The 15,421-nt window shown below is 41.1% G+C and overlaps 1 protein-coding gene across 1 annotated transcript in view; it reads right to left on the bottom strand.

Moving 5' to 3' along the window:
* Nucleotides 1-15,421, bottom strand: part of BMPER (BMP binding endothelial regulator) — a gene marked incomplete at both ends in the record, with an annotated part of 153,117 nt that overhangs the window by 99,003 nt on the left and 38,693 nt on the right. Inside the window, one exon of the mRNA XM_084281363.1 lies at nucleotides 15,212-15,294. Coding sequence (XP_084137489.1) covers nucleotides 15,212-15,294 — 83 coding nt within the window. The remainder of the gene's footprint in view (nucleotides 1-15,211; nucleotides 15,295-15,421) is intronic.

The raw sequence follows: 15,421 nt of genomic DNA, 5'->3' as shown, positions 1-15,421 counted from the left end.
AAAAATGCAGACTTTGGAATGGGACAACCTTTCATGATTCATACAAACTTCACACCAAGACATTTTGGATGACCCCTTTTTCCATCCTAGTTGCCTTAACAAACAGCTGAGGCTCCTCTTTACCTATTGCACCATATAGCCAAGCACGTGCCTGCTTGAATGTGGAAACTGTGAATGTCCTATCAAGGGCATCCACGATAAAAAAAAAAAAAAAAAAAAAAAAAAGTTGGGAATTAAACTGGGCGGTTTAAATAGGTGTAATTGAATAATTGAAAAGGTTACTTAAAGAAACTAAGAGATAGATGCACGAGTGATCATATTATACTATCAAATTAATCAGAACTACAGAATAATTCAGGTGGAAAAGAGCCATGGGGAGTCTTGTCTGGCCTCCTGCTCAAAGCTTGGACAGATGTGCTCAGGGCTATATCCAGACTGGTCTGAAAAACCTTCAAGGATGGAGTCTGAACAACATCCTGGGCACCTGCACCCATGCAGGACTATTTGCAGGGAGAAAAGGTTTTTCACTAAATCCAGTCCAAATCTCCAGTGTTTCAAATTACGTTCATTGTCTCTCACCCTCCCACCAGGCACTGCTATGAAGAGCTTAGCCCTGCCTTTTCAGTAACCTCCTTACAGATGTTGGGAGGGACACTGCCAGGCCCCTCCTGAAGCCACATCTTCCCCTGGGTGAGCCATCCCTGTCCCTCAGCCTCTACTTATGAGACAGGATCTCCAGTCCCGGCCACCTTGGGGCCTCCCTTGAACTCCCTCCAGATATCCTTCACATATCGGAGGACCCAAACTGAATGCAATAGGCACATACGGGGTAAAGAGTGATGAGTAGAGAGGGATGCTCCTTTCCACTGACCTACAGGCCATGTTTGTACCCATAGGGGCTGGATGTCACTGGCCTCCATCACTGCCAGGACACGCTGGCTGGGGGCTCATGCTCAGCTCCTTGCCCACCACACCCCAGGCCTTTTCCTTCAGACATGTGGGAAATAAAATGGAAATTTTGGATAGACATAGATTCTGTCTCCTTCTAAAGTGTCTTAGCACTTTGCACAGGACTTCTTAAGAATTTAATTCAGGTGGTGGAACTTTCTGTTAGTTAAATTAAAAGAATATGGGGACTGTTTGTCTGTGGGCCCTGCTCCTCCTTAGATCTAAAAGAGGAAGGCCTAATGCTGGCCTACTACCTAAGAACCCATGGTCTGTTCACAAGGGTGGCAAGAAGCAAAAGGCTCTAGTCCTTTTCTCCCTTCCTTCTTCTTTTCCTAGCCTCACAAAAGAACAACTGTTACAAAATTTAACACTCATTATAGCTTGAATTTGTCCCCACCTGCTGCGTTCAGTGGCCATTTGAAAGCTGACCAGCTCACGTACACAGAACTGTGGCTACCTACCAACCACCACCTCTAAATTTAGGAACTCTGCACAGTACCCCAGTCATCCTGTGCGGTGACAAGTTCACTTCACTGTGCAGGCAATCTTGCAAGCCAAGCTAGCCAAAAAGATGGTCAGACAAGGATGAGCTACTCTTCAGGAGAGAGGCCACACGCCATTAGCTGTTCCAGGCTAGGTTCAGCTAGCTGCTGCAGCTGCTTGGGAATTTGCAGGGAGATTTCAGAGCTCTTTCCATATTGTAAGCTAATGACTGATGATTTAATTTATCTTCATTTTGATAATAAATAACAACTTGAACTTGCAACTGACTGGAATTCAACTCAATACTGCATTTTCAAACTCCCCAGTGGAGCACAACTGTTTAGATTTCCTTCCTTTGCATTCTCCTTTCATTTTAATTAAGCTGAAGCCCAAAAGTCATATACATGTATTAACGCCTGTCATCCCAGTACTGTATTTTTTTTTAAATCTATTTATATATGAAAGTTTATTTCAAAAACTGCACCATCACCAAAAATCAAATCCAACAGTTTTACCCTGCTAACCTCTGAGTTTCATTACAAGAGAAATGATTTCTGGGAGAGGCGAAAGCAAAGAATAGGAGAACTATTAAAAAACGTTACTCAAACATCTGGGTACAAATGCATACACAGTAACATCATCAGCTAGGAAGTTAGCTCGAACACAAAAACACCAAGTACTTTCAAGTTCCAGGGAATATATTTAAATTGGATTTTCACCCTAAGCAGAAATTGAGTTGATGAAATCTCCAAATATGGTTCTCATTAAAAGTTTGTTATCATGATTAATTGTTCAGTTAGTCATAACAGGCTATTTCTCCACTTAGCAGTTTCTACTTGGGGACAGTCAAGCTTCTTAATAGTCCTTCACAGTGCCTGTCTGCTGGTATAGTCAACTGCATGTGGGGTAACTGCTCCTTTTGTATTGCCCAGAATTACATTTCACTTCTTGCAGCTCTGTTTTCTGTTGGAAAGAGGAAAGAAAATACTATTTCTGACAGACTTGATAAAATATAAGAATAAAAACCTCCACTATGCAGTATCTTAGGTCTGCTACACGTGGACCTTTTTTGGGGGGGAGTGAGGGTGGAGGGGAGGGGGGTATTTTCATTACTCTTGCTTAACTAAGTATTTGTATTTGGAAGTGTAATTTTGAAAGGTTCCACCAAAGTCAGTGGGGTTATTTAATGGCTGCTTTCCTTCCTGATACTCTGCCTAATTTTTGGTCTTGGATTGCACATGCACCTTGATGTGACAGATTTCCTTTTACACCTGCCTAGTACTGAGCACACCGAGACACCGCTGACACAACCTTGCTAAACCTAGAGATCAAGAAAGTCAGTTATTTTAACAATGCACAATGCAGTCTTCATTAGAGAGAGAGAGGGGGAAAAAAAAAAAAAAAAAAAAAAAAGCTCTGACTGCATTTTCAATTTATGGGCCCTTCTGGCCTTTTTTAAACAAGAATATGCAATGACAACTGCATTCTCACAGCATTTTTAAGCTGACCATTCAAAAAAAAAAGGCTGTGACGCCAGACCCAGACCAGAGCATCATCCCGGCAAACTGCTACAACTTCCAGCTCCTTTTTCCTCCGTTTTGCACCCGGGGGGCTCAGCTCCATCCCTGCAGCCCCCGGGCGCGCTCCCGGCTGCCGCCGCCAGGTGGCGATGGGCAACAGCGCGCAGTGCCCGCGCCCGACCGCGCCACCCCGCGGCGGGGAGGGGGCGCGCACCCATCCGCGTGGATGAGGACACAATGGGGACGGGGACACAATGGGGACACGCGCGGGCACGGCAGCACCCCAGCGGACGCGGATATAGCACACAAAACAGATGCGCTCGTAAATGGAAGTACACACGCCACTTTTTATGTTTCACTGGGGGGTGTTCCATTATATAAAACAAAAAGAAAAGACAACACCTCTTCCTCTCCTGCAAAATTATATTACTTCAATCCATCTAGGCTAAATTTTCCATTCAGCCTCTAAGCTGTTATGCGCCATGTTTCTGTAAAGTTTGCCAGTATTTGCTCTCGAGCAACAAAAACAGTAAGTTATGAATGCAAGACAGTCTATCCCTGAATTAACACCACTGAAGTGAACCTAATTAAACCAGGAAATCACATGATCTGAGGGATTACATGGAAAATGGCTTTCTTTTTCAAAGTTTAGAGATTTTTCCAAAATTCAGAGATAGCACAGAGAAAACTCCGAAGGCTCCTGTTTTGACAGTGGGCTGCTGTTTTGACAGTGTTCTAGCAATAGGTGATAAATTTTTGCAGTGGACACTATTAGTTTCTCATTTTTATACCATCCAACCCACACCCAGATTCCAGTTTTATGAACAACATTATCTCAATTTTATCACAGAAAACCACACTGATTTTAACCTTTTAAGTTCAGCTTATTTAATTCAAATAAGGGAGGAGACACTAAGTGAAGTTACGTTTAAAAGGGATAGAACAAACTTCTTCCCCAGGGCTAGGGATTCAAGACCAATGTTGGGAAGACTTCCTAAGTCCAGTAAAAGTGGTGTTATCCAGCACGGTTTTATCTGAGGCCATTTATGCTTTGGATCTGAAAGCTAAAACTAAGAGCACGATGATAAACTACAGGATTTCCATCCTGTTTTTTTCTTAACTGAAGTTTTGAAGCCCTGAATCCTCAAACATTTTTATTTCTGTCAACAGACTAGAAAGAAATACTGCTTGCTAATATTTCATAGGGCTGACATCCTCATCCTGCAGCTCTGGCTGTTGAAGACACGTTGTCACACTCCTACACATTTTCAACATTTTGCTTCTGATTTATTAAACTAGTAATTTTGCAAGCGTTTATAGAAGGCTAAATTTTATCCAAATTACTGTTCAACATTTGGGCAAGCACAGTTTAACACATTCAAATTTATGCACTACCCAGAGATTGTGTGCTTAAATCGTATTTAATAAATGTTAAATTCATATTTATTTCATAGTTGAACCACAGATACGCTTTTTGGAATTCTAGATATGAATATTTCAGGCTATTCTGACTGAGCATGTGTGGTACGTTACATTTTGTTTTAGCTTTCCTTCTGTGAGCAAGTGTCATCCTTAGGAGAAAGTGTTCCATCTGATAAAAGTTACTATGAATTTCAAATGAGCTTCTAAAATTATTTTTGTGATACTGAGTTAAAGCTGCTAATTTCAGTATTACTGGTTTACTTCACTGGCAAAAGCACAAATGCCATGTAAATCCTGTACACCAGAAATTACGATTTCACTTGTTGCCTTTGTTTTCATCTGCTCACTTCCAGGACACATGCTTACTTTCCCACTTTAATAAGCACAAGCATTTGGAAAAAGAGCTCAAAATTGCAGGAGAGATGAAGGAATGTGTGGGGAGCTGGAAATGGCAGACTTATCTCAGTACTATCTGGATACCCCTTGGTTTTCGTGGGCAAGCTGGCATCTTGCCTTGTTACAGGCAGCTTCAGTGTCCTGCTGAGTTTGAGCCATACTTCAAGCACCGTGTGCTTTATGCATTGTTTTACAAGTACTTCATTATTATGGAAAAAAATAAATAAATATATGCTTGTTAAGCATGACTTGGCTCTCCTCTGCTAAACCTTGTCAGTTCCTGAGAAGGGAACATCTTCCCTGTTTGAAACCCTTTGCCCTACATGAAAGATCATGCAGGAATCAAAAAAATAATCAGCATATACAGGGCTTCTGTCTAAAGTCTTAGCAGCTCTAGCAGGTAACAAGAAAGAAATGTCCAAGTCTAGCATGAAACGTTTGCCATCTTCTCTTTCAAAAAGTTTGAAGAAAGACTGATATAAAGGGTTTCCCAGAGCATGACAGCAATGAGAGGCAGCCTGATAAGATACTTAGAAACGCAGGCACACATTACAAAAAATACAGAATGTGCTTTTGGTCACTATACGTGTTAATTGTATCCTTATACTAGCCTCTTGCTAGATTCAGAGAAATACTGGGGGGGGCTGAGGAGAAAGTCTGGTGAATAACAGCAAACATGCTACTCAGGTCTATGATATTTTTGTTGTTGTGGATGTACAAACATGTTTGTCCTCCATCCCTTCCCTTTGCCCACAAGTTATCCAGTAACTTACTCTTCATTTTATATAATTGCTTGCTATTATCTCTACTGCACTGAATACTCATGAAGTGAGAATGTGTGCTCTGAACAGTATAAACACTTGAGCTTCAAGAGATGCCCATTTGAACACGGCATAAAAACCTGCAACCGGTACTTCAGGAGGTAGAGCTATTACTGCTGACCACAAGGAATGTAACAACACCAAGGGGAAAGAAAATGCCTGCCTGGCTTGGTTTCCCCCAGGTGTCAACTTTTATGGTTCCTATTCCCATTTAGCTACTTTACAAAGTGCTTGCTGTGTAAGAATCATGTTCACAGTCAAAAAGATAAAGTCACAGTGGCAGACACTCTGCAATTATTACTGATAAGAGATTTTACACGTGCATGTCAACTACAAAGCACAGTGTACAAAAAAAAAAAAAAAAAAAAAAAAAAAAAAAAAGAGGTAGTAGACCCAGGATTTTCCCTCCCTGCATGGACCCAGACATGTACATACCCATGCTTCTTTGAGCATAGTGCTAAAAAACCTAGATGGGGGAGGAATGGTAATTGCAGCAACCTTGGGGAATTAAAAAACTGACCTCAAAAGACAGAGAGCAGCAGGGCAGTTCAGCTAGCTGCTGAGAGCAAATAGTGCATTGGGAACTGAGATTGCTGGGAAGAATTGTTGTTCAGATTCATCCAAAAGAAGAAAAGTTATGCTGCAGCTAGGAGAGGAGGCAGAGAACAGACTGAGCACTGAAAAGCACAAAGTCCTTAGGCTTCTTGGTATTAGGCTAAGGCCAGCTCTACCTTCCCTCCCACCCCCCACCCCCCCGCCCCATAAAGATATTATTGGCAAGGGCACATTAGCTTCTGACCTACTCACAAAAACTCCTGGTGCTGTGTTCTGGAGAAAAGAAGGGGAAAGAAACCACACAAAGCACGCAAGCTACTCAGTTCTTTTGGGCTCAGATACCTCAAACATCAGATCTGAATTTTCTGGAAATCCAGATTTTGCACTTTCAATTGCATTGGCTCTGACAACCAAGTAGGGACAATAAAGAAACCTTCATTTTAATGATTTTAACACAAAATATTGAATAATGGCACTAAATACCTATATAAAGAAAAAAAAAAAAAGACTGCTTTCTGTGGAAAATGTCACTGCTTCATTGCAAAGCTTCTGGCAGCGAGCTGAATTTTATTTTTTTTTCCACTGAAGCTTGGGACTCTCAAATTTATGATGTTCTAGTCACATTTGGGACTGAAGTTTATGTATCATGGGAGTGGGGCTTCCTGGAAAAAAGTTAGACATCCAGGCAACTTCTATCACCAGCATTAGAAAACATTTTTAACATCCCACTTTTAGTATTTAAGCACCTACAATGGAAGCTGAGGGCTCAAGTCCTGCTGTGACTCCAACGCTAAATTGCCCGCAAGGATTTCTGCATCTTTCCTTCAGATTGAGCGCCAAAGATGTTATGGTAGTTTGGCTCCTAGTCAAATTTTATTTGTGACAGGTTAAAGGCAGAATAAGTAAATCACTGTCATATCTCAAAGCATTTTTTTCTTTTTTGTTTCCTATACCTATTTTGATACTCACTGAATTATTCTGCCTATCCTGCTTCTCAGCATAAGAGGGTAGGCTGTATAAAAAAATGTTTCAGACTGTCACAATCTTGAAAATCAAATTTGTTAGGTACCATTTTTCTCCCTTCTACTATCCAATGCATTTGGATCTTGTCATCAAATGGGAAAATAAAATTGCATGTTTATTAATACTTTAAAAGTTGATGTAGTCCAAGGAACTTTGACTAGTGTTTCTATATGATTAGTTCATTGTAAGAAATGGTAAATCATAGTATATCCAAGCTGGAGAACAGTTGTATCAGACAGGATTGGAAACTTGCTCCCCTAGCAACATTCAATGCTTCCAGGGCAGAAAACAAAAAACCTGTTGCAGGACTTAGTGGAGAGAGCAAGGAGAATGTAGGCAGACTGATAACAAGGCAAGACGGAGTTTGGCAATCTTGTTAGAGCTCAATAGCAAATCAAACTTAATGATCCCAAGCTTCATTTTATGTCTTCTACAACAGGCATTAAATATGAGCATAATCAATGGCTACAGCACAATTAAGTAAATAAATATGGTACCCAAAGTCATGCAGATGTCATATTTATGGGGGGTAGGGAGGGATATGAAGCCCCACATATATCAATGTATTGTCTCAGATCTTAATTGATTTTTTTCCCTCTTAAAAACTTGCAAAAGAAAACAAGAAGGTGTTACATAGTTAAAGTCTCTTGTGCAAATTCATTTAGCAGTATTGCACATATCTTGCCTCAGGACACAGAGGGATGCGTGCAAGTTTAAAAGCATTAGCTATTGTTAGCCAATAGCAACCTCCAAACCTCTGACATCCACTTTTTTTTTTTTTTTTTTTTTTTTTTAAACTGAAAGGATGACAAACATGCAAGCCAGAACCTCTTGCTCTTCTCAGCCTTTCCTTCATTGTAACACCAGCCAGAAGGGTCCTGGACTCTTCATAAAGTGTTTGGCAAACAAAGGCCCTGCTAATTGACGAGCTATTGCTTTTACTGCTTCCTACCACAACTTGTGGGAATCTTTTAGACATAAATCAATTTTGCACACAAGCATTCCCATGAGATGCCACACGCATACTCCATTTGAAGCCACTTACAGAAAGTACCACAGTGGGCTCACATAAAACCTTTGTGAAACCTTCTGAAACCACATGCAACCTTTTCATCCCCTGCTGGCCAGAAGTTTTGTTTGTTTGTTTGTTTGCTTACTTTAACCAGGTTCTTTGTTTTCTGCCATCTTACTGCTGTTTTCCCTAAATGATAGTTTCTTGCCTTTGCAAGGAGTGAGTTATAGCAGAGATGTTTGCAGACTTCATTGCAGCTCAATGCCCATAAAAAATAGTCCCCTCATCAGAGGCGGCCTGTTAACAGCTCTCCATTATTGTTAAAGCTCTGTGTACTTAATTCTTCTTTGCCAATAGGAACAATCAATCTCAGCCTGTTAATTAGGAAAAGTTTAACAAGACAGGGAACAGACACCTGACAGCATAAGCTCTGTTCCTCTGCTCTGAAGAACTACAGCAACCTGCACTCAAACCATAAGCTTTTATTATTAGAAGTGGTCAACTTACTTTTTTTTTCTTTATATGCTTTAGGAATGCAATGTGCACCCTGCTCTATGTGTTCAGTTCATTTAAATAAGAAATTCTGTACCCTTTTCTCTGTACTACAAGAGTGATCGTTTATGCAATGCACAGTCATGAGGGGATGTTAACCAGCACTTACTTAGGCCTTTCAGGTACCCAGGAAGTTTTAAATCTTTCTTGTCTTGTAGTATCACTAAATTCATTAGTCATCACAATACCATCTTGGATCATCAAAATGCAAAGACGGTCTCTGTCTAAACAAGACAAGCCTGACAAAGGTAGAGCTTCTTCTTCCAATTCCTCAGCCTTTCCACCCTCCAACAGGAAAAATTCCCCTTGGAAATCTGCCAAATAGCCCTTTTATCTTTCTTTACATTGCAAGTCCAGACTCTTCTCTTGGGGACACGAATCACGTCCTTAGGACATAAAACATAATGGACACTGATCTTTTACTGGTGTCCATAGATATCATCTCAGAAATAATAACCAGGTAGTGCTACCTATGTCAAACAATGGAGAAAAAGGGAGAACAGCTAGAAGCAAAGCCAGAGGACCCTGAAGCTTTCTGAAATATGAGAGGTACTTTTGAACTGATTTCTGAAGGGCAGGAAGGATAAGCAGAGGGTTTTGAAGAAGAAAGGGATATGAGAAAGATGCCATATGTTCTGGGCCCATGATCCATAAAATGTCACCTGGATCTTTAGGAAGCTGCACAGTACTCTTGCTCTCCTAGAAATATGCCTGGACTGGGCACAGACTCTCACAGTTCAGAAAGACTGCTTCAATCCACACCAAATTAAAAAGGTTTCTGTACAGGAACAGACTGAGCTGGGAACACACATGGACCAGGTAAGCTAGAAAGCTCTGCGGGTGGGAGACATGTAGGATGACATTCAAGTGTCTGCAGAGGAAGGAAATTAGACCTTGCCACAAGGATACAAAGTGCTTATGAATGCAACTCATTTACACTGAATAATTACACTGAACTATGCACACTTGCTTTGTGTACTTGTAGTTCAGAAAAAAAATGATTAATTTTATTTTTATCTTTACTTCATTACTGTTACTTGAGAAAAAAATGATTGGGAGAAATCAAAAGAAGATATAAACTGGCTATGAAGATAACTGGGAAAAAAATATTCATAGCATTTTCCAACCGCTATTTAAAGAAAATATCCAAACCATGTTTTGGACTTTGATCTTTCCAAAATTAATTGTATTTAATATTTCAGACATGGCATGCATAGTGTGCAGTCCCCAGTGAAGAAGGTACACTTTTCTAAGTCTGAAGAAAATTGGATAAAGAAAAAATAGGACACTGTCTTTGTTTCTGTGCCATGTTATTTTTCTTGATGAAGTTCAACATGTAACCAAGTCTCTAATGTTCTACACCTACCTGCACAGCCATACGTCCTCACCTACCTGGAAGACTGTGTTTTTATTTGGCTAGAAAACCAAACCAAATCTTCCGGACTTGCAAAAAAAAAAAAAAAATCTGGAGAAAAACGTACAGCGGTAGAGAGAATGAAGTCTCAGAGAAACAGTGAGGACCTCTCTATATCCCATTTCTGAATGCTTACTGCTCTCCGCTTTCATCCACCTGTAAGCCAACTACTTCTTTTTATATCATTAACTTTGAGCAAGCGAGCCCTACTCCTACCAAAAGACTCTTTGCTTTTCCATTCCAACTAAGACTGTCTCCGTTTCTTAGCCCTCAAAGTGGGGGCAGACAGTACCTGCGGTAATTTGGAGCTCCATCAAAGCACATCAAGTACATGGAAATTTAAGATGACGGGCGTTTGGCACTGCAGCAAGGATGGAAGTTAGGATCTAATTTTTACCAGCCTTTGCAGGGGGTACATGTAATTACGCACTCCCCATGTTTAATGATGAGTTTCCCAATAGACCGGAGTACCCATAGCTATCGAACATCCCCTGCAATCTGTTGTTGTGAGAACATACTTCAGCAGCTCCCAGTGTCTGGTAGAGTCAAGCTTATAACACAGTATCAGGATGTTCCATCACCCAGCTGACTGCAGGGGTGGAATCCATCCCTGTTATCTTCAGCCATCTCAGCAACCATGTGAGCTGTGCAGGCTCCCCCTATAGTTAGTGGAGAAAGATACGATCTGCAAGGGTAACCTATCCTACCCCTCTCTCTCTCTCTCCCCCCATTAACTGAAGAGGAGCTCAGATAAGTAGCTCAGATTAGACATATTACTTCTAAATAGCTGGAGCTAGACAAGATGAATTCCACCCTCAGCGTCCAAAATACTAGCATATGTAGTTTCTCATTACTTATTGCCATTGCAACGTCTGTTACTCATTGATTTAGGAACAGATTTTCTCAGTGTGATTTCCTTTTCTTTGTGCAAAACTTTCATTATGCAGTTTTTGCACCCTAACACTCAGGAACATAAATGACAAGACATTTCCTGCACAGACCCACACATACACCTGCAAACCAGGAGTGGTGTGCGCATTGAGTCCCTCTGTGCAGGAGTGGAAAGGCCCCCAGTGTATGAATGAACAGGGAGCTGAGACTGCTTTTAAATTCCATTATTCAAATCCCTGTGCTCTGCTTTCATCCCTTTAGGTTTCACTTAGTTTGCACCATTTTGGAAAAGCAGTTATGAGGACAGCCCCACAACATGCCTCCCCACTGGACAGATGGATAGCACAACCCACCCCATTTCCAAGCCTGTTGGTACCACTTGCATCCCTCGGCCATCCAAGCAATGCCATAATCTAGCTCCCAATTGTTCCCCAAATGGGACGGCCTGCTGCTCACAGCTGGGAGTTTTGGGGAAGACCAGTCCTCAGTGGAGGCACCTCTAAAGCACAGCATGCTCTCAGCGTGGTGGTCCTTCATACCCCTGCATGCCTTGCATGCCAAAACATGCAGCACCCATGGTCTGGGTAACAGTGGTGTGAGAATGCACCCACAGTCAAAGAGGGCTAGTTATGAGCTTGGATACTACCATTTAAAGATAAGCTTCTCCATGGTTACCACTCTCATGCAAAGTCACTTTCCTGCCAAGCCTCCTCTCCTCCCTCCCTCTCTGGCTCTCTCTCCTGCCCTCCTGTTATTTTTATTTATTTTTTTTTCCTTTTTCAAACATGCTACATCAAAAGAGAAAATGAAAACATTTAAGATAATCACAGTCTGACTATTTTAATGCAGGCTGTAGGAAAGGCAACATGTAAGCCAAGCACTCTCACTGTGCAAGCAGAAACACACTCTTGAGCTCATAAAAGTAATATCTGAGAAATAACACTTGATTAAAGCAGCCAGTCCTTTGCTTAAGTAGGTGCTTATGGTAGGGAAAATATCCAAGCTCTCTCTAGACCACTCCACTGGCCTATCAAGAAAAGCAGGACCAGGCTAGACAGGTGAATTATTGTGAGGCAGCTGGGTTTCAGCAGACGTGAGAGGAGATCCCTATTATCCTGTCCACCTTTCCTACACAAATGCGTCTCCCCAGAGAAACTGAGTCATTAAAGGCCGGCTCATTCACTCCTGACAGGCATAATGCATCGAGTGAGAGGTGATACATTTTCATTTTTGGCAAGAAATCTCAGTCACCCTAAGGAGTAGGTCGTTCAGGAAAGTGGTAATGGAATACGGAGCCTTTCATCCCCATGTCACCCCTGCGAGGGCAGCCTGACTTGGTAGCAACCCAAAAGTTATTAGCTAATGGATTGTTTCAGTGACCTATGTGAAATGAGCCTGGTAGGTTTGGTCTGGCTTTCAGTAGACAATAACTAGGATCACAAGTGGTGGTAAGAAGAAACCACACTAACAAGTTGATGGCATGGTGGGCGAGGATTGAACAAACTGCCCGTCAGCCTGCCATCACTTCCTTTATGGCCATGGGCCTCCGTGCACACAGGGCACCTCAAGGCTTAACATCCCTGCTTTGTCCTGATTTGCACTAACAATACACATTAAAAACAACAAAGACATCTTAATGGCATTTCGAATTCCCTGGGAGCTCAGTAGCATCTAGTAGGCACCACTTTGAGCTGAAAATACCACAGACTTGAACAACCAAAGAGCTTTCTGAAGCTGGGCCCTACAGTCCTGTCTTTCTGGCACATGCAGAGTGTTGAGTGCATCATTTTGTAACTGTAAAATTCCTTTTTGTAACTAATTACTCATTGTAATGAATTTAGTAAGTGTGGGACAGCCCTACATCTCTCTGGGAAAACAAACCACAGCTTTCCCTCTTTCCTTTCTTCCTGTCCAATGCTGCCTGCAGTCTACAAGGACAGTGATGGCCTATGGGGTCCAGAAACTTTTTTTTCCCCACCTCTTGTTTTCAGAAGAAAAATCCAGAATTCACAATAAAGTGGGAGTATTTTGCACCACCACCACCCCTGAAATACCTTGGCAATGATTTGTGTCACTACCTCCCTTACATTTCCACAAGATACTAAATAGTTACAACCTCAAATCCCAGAAATCTAACCTGGGGTGAGAAACTGCCTTTAATCTATTAAAGCCAGCACAAGTTACTGCATATCACAAACAAGCCTGTTCCCATCATATAACAGGACTACATTGGTATCTGCATATCCACCAACTGCTTAGATAAGAGAGTGACTGGAAAACCATCCCCAAAATGCAAAAGCAGGCAGCAAACAGCTATCACAACCCTAAGAATGCCCGCTACTTGCTTCCAATTTAAATTGTGTAGGAATTAACATAGGCCCAAATTCTGAATGAAATGGTCAAGAGGTAGTAGAAAAAGGAATTGCAGAGAAAGGGGAGCCAGGTATGGCATACACACAGGAGACACTGTTTCTTTTGCTCTCTGTAAGATTCAGCCTTAAAGGTAAATGTTTTATCTGGATGTTAATGACATCTATAACTGTCACACCACCTTTCTCAGAAGGGATCATTAAGACTCTTGCTTGAGGCTTTAAACCTCTTACTATCAGTAGCTGATGCGTTTCCTTCTCTGATGTCCATGGGACTGGTTACTGTCAAGGAAGGGCCCTCAGGTCTGACCCTATATGTCTACATTTATTTATCTTTTCTCCCCCCAGATATACCACACTCCCACTGTGCTCTTCCAGGCACAGCTGCTTTTGCTATTTAGGGAACAAAGGAAAGTTGATCAAGAAGATACTAGCATGCCAACAACTGGGCAATAGACACTATCTGTCTAGTATTCAGGAAAGAGCAATGCACAGCCTCACAAGACCCCAGCATGCCTCCACAGACTTCTTAACCATTCAGACCTGTCTTCCCCTCAGGAGCATCACCAGGGAGAGCTTCAGTGTAAAGGTGCTGCTTTGCCGCTACAGCTGAAAGGTGAGGGAGACCCAGCTAGCATGCAGACAGACATGCTCCTCTGCTTGGGACAGCAGGCATTTGGCAGAGCAGGAGCCAGGGACATATATCACCGTGACAAGTGTGACAGCATGCTTTCATTAATACAGGATTAAACTTTAAAAATAAAATAAAATAAAATAAAGTAAAACACACAATCTGAGTTGCCTAATTTTCCACAGAAGCAGTGATGATTTCATGTAAATTAATTTTTCAGATCTGCAGGACATTTTTTCCCTTAAAACAGTTCAAGTTCTCTGCAGCAGCTTCATTAAATAAGTGTGTAAGTACATATTCATTTTTGAATTCTATCCTTATCAGCCTTTTTATTATTATCATTTTTTAATATATATATTTTATTGTAATGATACAAGAGAGCTGTGCCTGGTACTGATAAAACTCTGTGGCATTCCACTGGAATGTAAAGTTCCCAGTCCTGCATTTTCTGCTGATAGCCAGCCCATCGATTGCAACAAAAGCAGTGATTTGAGCTTTGCATTTATTGGTCTCAGTGATCACACCAGTGAAGTCAAAGTTACCTGCCCCAGCTCATACAGCATTATCTTTTAACTTAATGGAAGTGAAAGAGAAGCCTGTGCTCATTACCCAAAGGATGCAATTATTACATCCTCTCTATATTGTTGTTAGTCAAGGATGAAATCCAGGATATGACCTTTTCATTAAGCATCAAGCCAAAATCCACGTGGGACAGCCTAGAGAGGCTATCCTCATCTTTTCACTCAGTAATTCAGAGCAAAGACTCTTGCTGTGGAAATAAATCCTTTCAAAAGAACAGTTTAAGGAAACATCTAGTAAACGTTGATCAATAGATGGAAACCAAAAAGCGTTTTGTTCCCTGCATGATCCTGTCACAAAAAAAGCATCACTAATTTACCACATCAACTTGCTCTCAAATACCATGCCCTGTCTGCACACAGTGTGTGGTCACAAAAAAAAAAAAAAAAAAAAAAAAAAAGATAAATACAAATATGAAAATATGAGATACACAATATACTAGTGCAGAAATCTTCAATAGAAAGCTTAAATGCAAGAGGAAAGAAGAACACATAGTAGTGTTGAATTCCTTATATTTTTTGTTTTGTTATGACAATAATAATGTGCTTTTTGAAGTTCATACAGGGAGATAAAATGCCAAAAGGCAAATACTTACAATACAAGAGCATTTGGTACATTTATTTCCTTCAGGCCTAAATTCTTCTCCTTCATTGTAGTGTCTCCCTTCAAATATACAACCTGGAAAACAAAAAAAAAGCATTTGAGTAAGTTTAGCTCAGGATAGCACACTGCCTTTTTACTGTTGCACACCCTTCCACAAGACAATATATGAAAAGTAAAGCATACATCCTCTCTGACACAAATC

The sequence above is a fragment of the Netta rufina genome, assembly GCF_964035555.1.
Source record: "Netta rufina genome assembly, chromosome: 2".
In the NCBI taxonomy this organism is placed as follows: domain Eukaryota; kingdom Metazoa; phylum Chordata; class Aves; order Anseriformes; family Anatidae; genus Netta; species Netta rufina.
Note: the sequence above shows the minus strand (reverse complement) of the source record. Positions and strands in the feature narration are given on the sequence as shown.